The following is a 4,075-nucleotide window of genomic DNA, read 5'->3' on the forward strand; positions in this document are numbered from 1 at the left end:
TTCACTTTAAAACATTTCTTGAGAAAACACTTCGAATAGAAACGTTCTCAAACACACTCTTAAGAGTTCGTTGGGAATAATTTTAGGAAGTGTTTTTAGTTTAAAAAATATTTATAAAAAATAATAGATGTTTGGTGAAATTTAGGAAACACTTTTAAAATTTTGAAAAATCGCTTTGATGTATATATATATATATTTGTAAACACTTGATGGATGATTTTCCAAAAACCACTTTATGATAAAACACTTACACTACAAATATTTTATGAAGAAACACTATCAAACACACTTTGATATAACTATCACTAAAGAAACACCTGCCATGAAAGAAGGAAAGGAAGATTAATGACCAAGAGAAATGCATGTTGGCGAGCACATTATTACAAGTGTTAAAGTATTAATTCGATGAATTAATGGTGATGTCTTTACATCTTGCTCCATTATCTGCAAGCACAGAGAAGAAGAGAGAAGAAAAATTACAAGTCCATTCACATGGTAGAATGGGAAGTGAAGAAGTAATAGTCATGGTGATCAGCTCTGAGTTGCTTCAGCCAGGAATCTGCAGCACAATGAAGGTAAACCATCTTCTCATGATCAGAAGTCTGTGGCTTTATCCAAAGGTTGCCTTGCATCTTGTAAGTAGCCAAGCCAAAGGGATGAAGGGAAACCCTGCTACTCCTCTCTCCCTTAGATTCCCCTTCTTTGCAAAAACTGCTTTTCCTTTTGTCGCCATCATCATCCACATCCACTACATCTATGGGATCAAATAATTATAGTTATAGTTTATAACATGTGTCATATACTTACCCAATTCATATTCTTAGATGGTGTTTATTTTTTTACTTAATTCTAAATAGAGTCTTAATGCTTAATAGTGTTAAATATTAGATTGTTTGTTTTTGTAGTATTTTATTTCTATTAAATATTAAAAAGTATAGAAAAACCAATATGTTATTTTTTCTATTTAAAAAAAAATTATATATTTTGGTTTTTTTTATTTAGTAAAAAGTTTATAATAAGTCATGAAAAAGTAGAAAAACAAACAACCTAAATTCTGAAAACAAATTGTTTTCAACAAAAAACCAAAAAAACAAACACCACCTTAATCTTTCCTGAATAGACAATTAGTATTAATTATCCTTGAATTGATTATGCAAATACCTTGGAAAGATGAAGACAATGTATGGTATGTGAGGAAGCATGTGGACAAGTCCTTCACATTTCTCCCCAGTGGAATATGATAAATAGGATACCTAATGAATATTCAACCCAGAAAGATAATGCCTTCATGTTGTTAATAACTTCAAAGATAAACGTTTCAACAATACCAGTTATAAGTAAAAGAATAAATTCACTCAACTAAAGACATGCCTTTGACATCTCATATAGTAGGTCACTCACAAATTTTCATAGGGCCATGCTTGCTTGGGTGAAAGTACTATTGATAGAGAAAAAAATACAAAAAAATAAATAAATAAATAAAAATTCTTATGTTTGGTTTTATTGTGAAAAATACAAAAGAAAGTCAAATATAATTAAAATAAACAAGAAATTTATAGACTTTTACATTATTTACTATATATATATATCAGAGTTACATAAGTAAAATGAATTTGAAGTAAAATATAAAAATAATTTATTGACTTTAAATCTATTTTTTATTTTCTTTATTTTTTTCTTCTATTTTTTTTTTTTTCATTTTCTTTTCCTCGAACTTTCCAGAACCAAACATAATATAAATAATTTTTAAATTCTCTTATTTGATTAAATCGCTTTACATGGGTATTAACCCTTGATTTTAACTCTTTATTTCAAGGTTTCTCTTCACCAAACAAAAACACCGATATCATCACAAAATTCTACTAATTTTCTAAAAATTTGATTATATTAATAACATGATTATAAGTGTGTTTGACAATATTTTAAGAGAACACTTCTAGTAAAAGTACTTTTGAAGAACAACTAGACATTTGACAAAATTGAAAAATCACTTTTAAAAATTTGAAAAAAAATCATTTATAATGTTCCTAAATAAGCATTTGATAGATATTTCTCCCAAAAATATTCTTAAAGAAAATATTTTTACTAAGAACGCTTCTACTATGTGTATCCTTACCAAGCAACAGCCATCCAACTAGCTGGAGAGAGATCCACACTCTTCAATGTCATCAATGCAGGATAATTCTTACTTAGTTCAACTATCTGAAACCAAACACATTGGGTCAACATCACATTCTTCTCACAACTCAAAAATAAATACCATATCCAGACCTACATTTTTATTTACTTAAAAATAGAATGAATTAAGGAACTTAAACACATAATAACCACCTTGTCCATGAGTGGGATCCTCCAGTAAGGAGAGGACATCTCATTATGCTGCAAGTAAAGGTAGCCAAGGTGATTTTTCATAGACAAGGAACCCTCAGGGTCAGAACTCAAATCATCAGAAATGGTGTCCCAAGTTTTGCTTGAGTTGTTGCTTAGAGATCTTGACAATTTATCATTCTCACTATCATCACTCCAACAATCACTCTCAGGATCTGCAGTGTCACTGTCCTCCTTTGGAGTCCTACATCAAAACAGTCAAAAAACAAAAAAAAAATTGCCATTTTTACCACGGATTCATCAAAAAGGGTAATGGAACATGGAGATCAAGAACATGATTAATATCTTATAGACCTGGGAGTGGCCAGAGATTTGCTGGTGTAAATATGAATAGCAGATAGATAAGGAACATAGTATTGCATAATGTTTTCTCCACCATCCAACTTGAGTGGGATTCCAATCCCATATGCACTCCATTCATCATAGCAATCCCAAAGATCTGCCAAAGTGAAGTATTCAATTTTATCCTGGCCAGGTAGTCTCCATCTGTTGTTTAAATCTTGAACACATTCCTGCATAAATGGATATTTCTTTTTCCCTTGAGCAAAGCAAGAAAGAAAAGTAATTGGACTTAAGACTGTTAAACATTGGAACAAGGTACAAGTATTACAAATGCAAGAAGGAATACACAAAAAATACTATGGATATATTTGTTCGTACTAAGAAAAGAAAAAAAAAATATTAAGAAAAATAATTTCCTCATATTTGATTTCTCTAAAAAAAAATTAAAAAAAATTAAATATAATTAAAACTAATTTAAAATTTATATATTTTCAAATTATTTAATTTTTATGTATAAGAAAAGAAACATGTGAAATGAGTTTAAATTAGCATGTAAAATAATTTACTGATTTTCAATCCATCTTTTATTTTTCTTATTTCTTTCCTTCTACGTTCCTTTTTGTTTTCTTTCCTTCCTTAACTTTTCTAAGAACCAAACATAGCTTATATATATTTTTTCTTTTTCATGTACATAGATTAATTACATTTTGAGTCCGTTGGACGGTGATTCTATAAAGCACTTTTAGTTTAAAAAATGCTTTTGAAAAAAAAAAAGTTAAGTATTTGATAAAATTTAAAAAACACTTTTAAAAATAAAAATAAAAATTATTTATAGTGTTTTTTTACATAAATATTTGATAAGTAATTTTTCTAAGAATATTTTTAGAGAAAACACTTTTATTATACTTTGAGTAAAAACACTATCAAACTCTCATTTCTTATGATCATGATTGTAGACCTTAATATTTTAGGTTACCTGAGAAAGGGATTGTGAAGGAACAATTGGAGTTACTCCATTAAGAAAGCATTCAAGATTTGAATGCCAGGTTGTAAGAGAATCCATTAATCCCTGCAATAAAATCATCACACCATGATATAACCAAACAGATGGTATAAATATCAAACTTGGTTAAGAGGAATAGAATTGTACATATCAACTTCCATTAATAAATTATAAAAATATGTTATTAACAGTCTATTTGATAATAATTTTAAAAAATATTTTTAATTTTTTTAATATTTGAAAAATAAAAAATTTCTAATAGTAAAAAGGTTTGTACAAAAAAATTCTTTCCTTGAAATTGAATTAAGTGGAAAAGGCAGATTTCAACTATTGCATTATGTGAATTATATGTCATGCTACAACATCTATTAAAGAAGCTGGTGAAGAGACAAATTAAATTAT

At 28.0% G+C, this 4,075-nt stretch overlaps 1 protein-coding gene across 1 annotated transcript; it reads right to left on the minus strand.

The window, feature by feature from the left end:
* Positions 1 to 327: 327 nt before the first annotated feature.
* On the minus strand, positions 328 to 3,761 carry LOC117915127. The gene is made up of 6 exons (XM_034830706.1): positions 3,647 to 3,761; positions 2,683 to 2,900; positions 2,332 to 2,572; positions 2,117 to 2,202; positions 1,162 to 1,253; positions 328 to 754 (listed from the first exon to the last, which is right to left on the minus strand). Exons 1-6 carry the CDS (start codon positions 3,752 to 3,754, stop codon positions 489 to 491), a joined length of 1,011 nt encoding a protein of 336 aa, XP_034686597.1. The 5' UTR covers positions 3,755 to 3,761; the 3' UTR covers positions 328 to 488.
* Between the last annotated feature and the right edge of the window lie 314 nt (positions 3,762 to 4,075).

The sequence above is a fragment of the Vitis riparia genome, chromosome 5, assembly GCF_004353265.1.
Source record: "Vitis riparia cultivar Riparia Gloire de Montpellier isolate 1030 chromosome 5, EGFV_Vit.rip_1.0, whole genome shotgun sequence".
Lineage (NCBI taxonomy): Eukaryota > Viridiplantae > Streptophyta > Magnoliopsida > Vitales > Vitaceae > Vitis > Vitis riparia.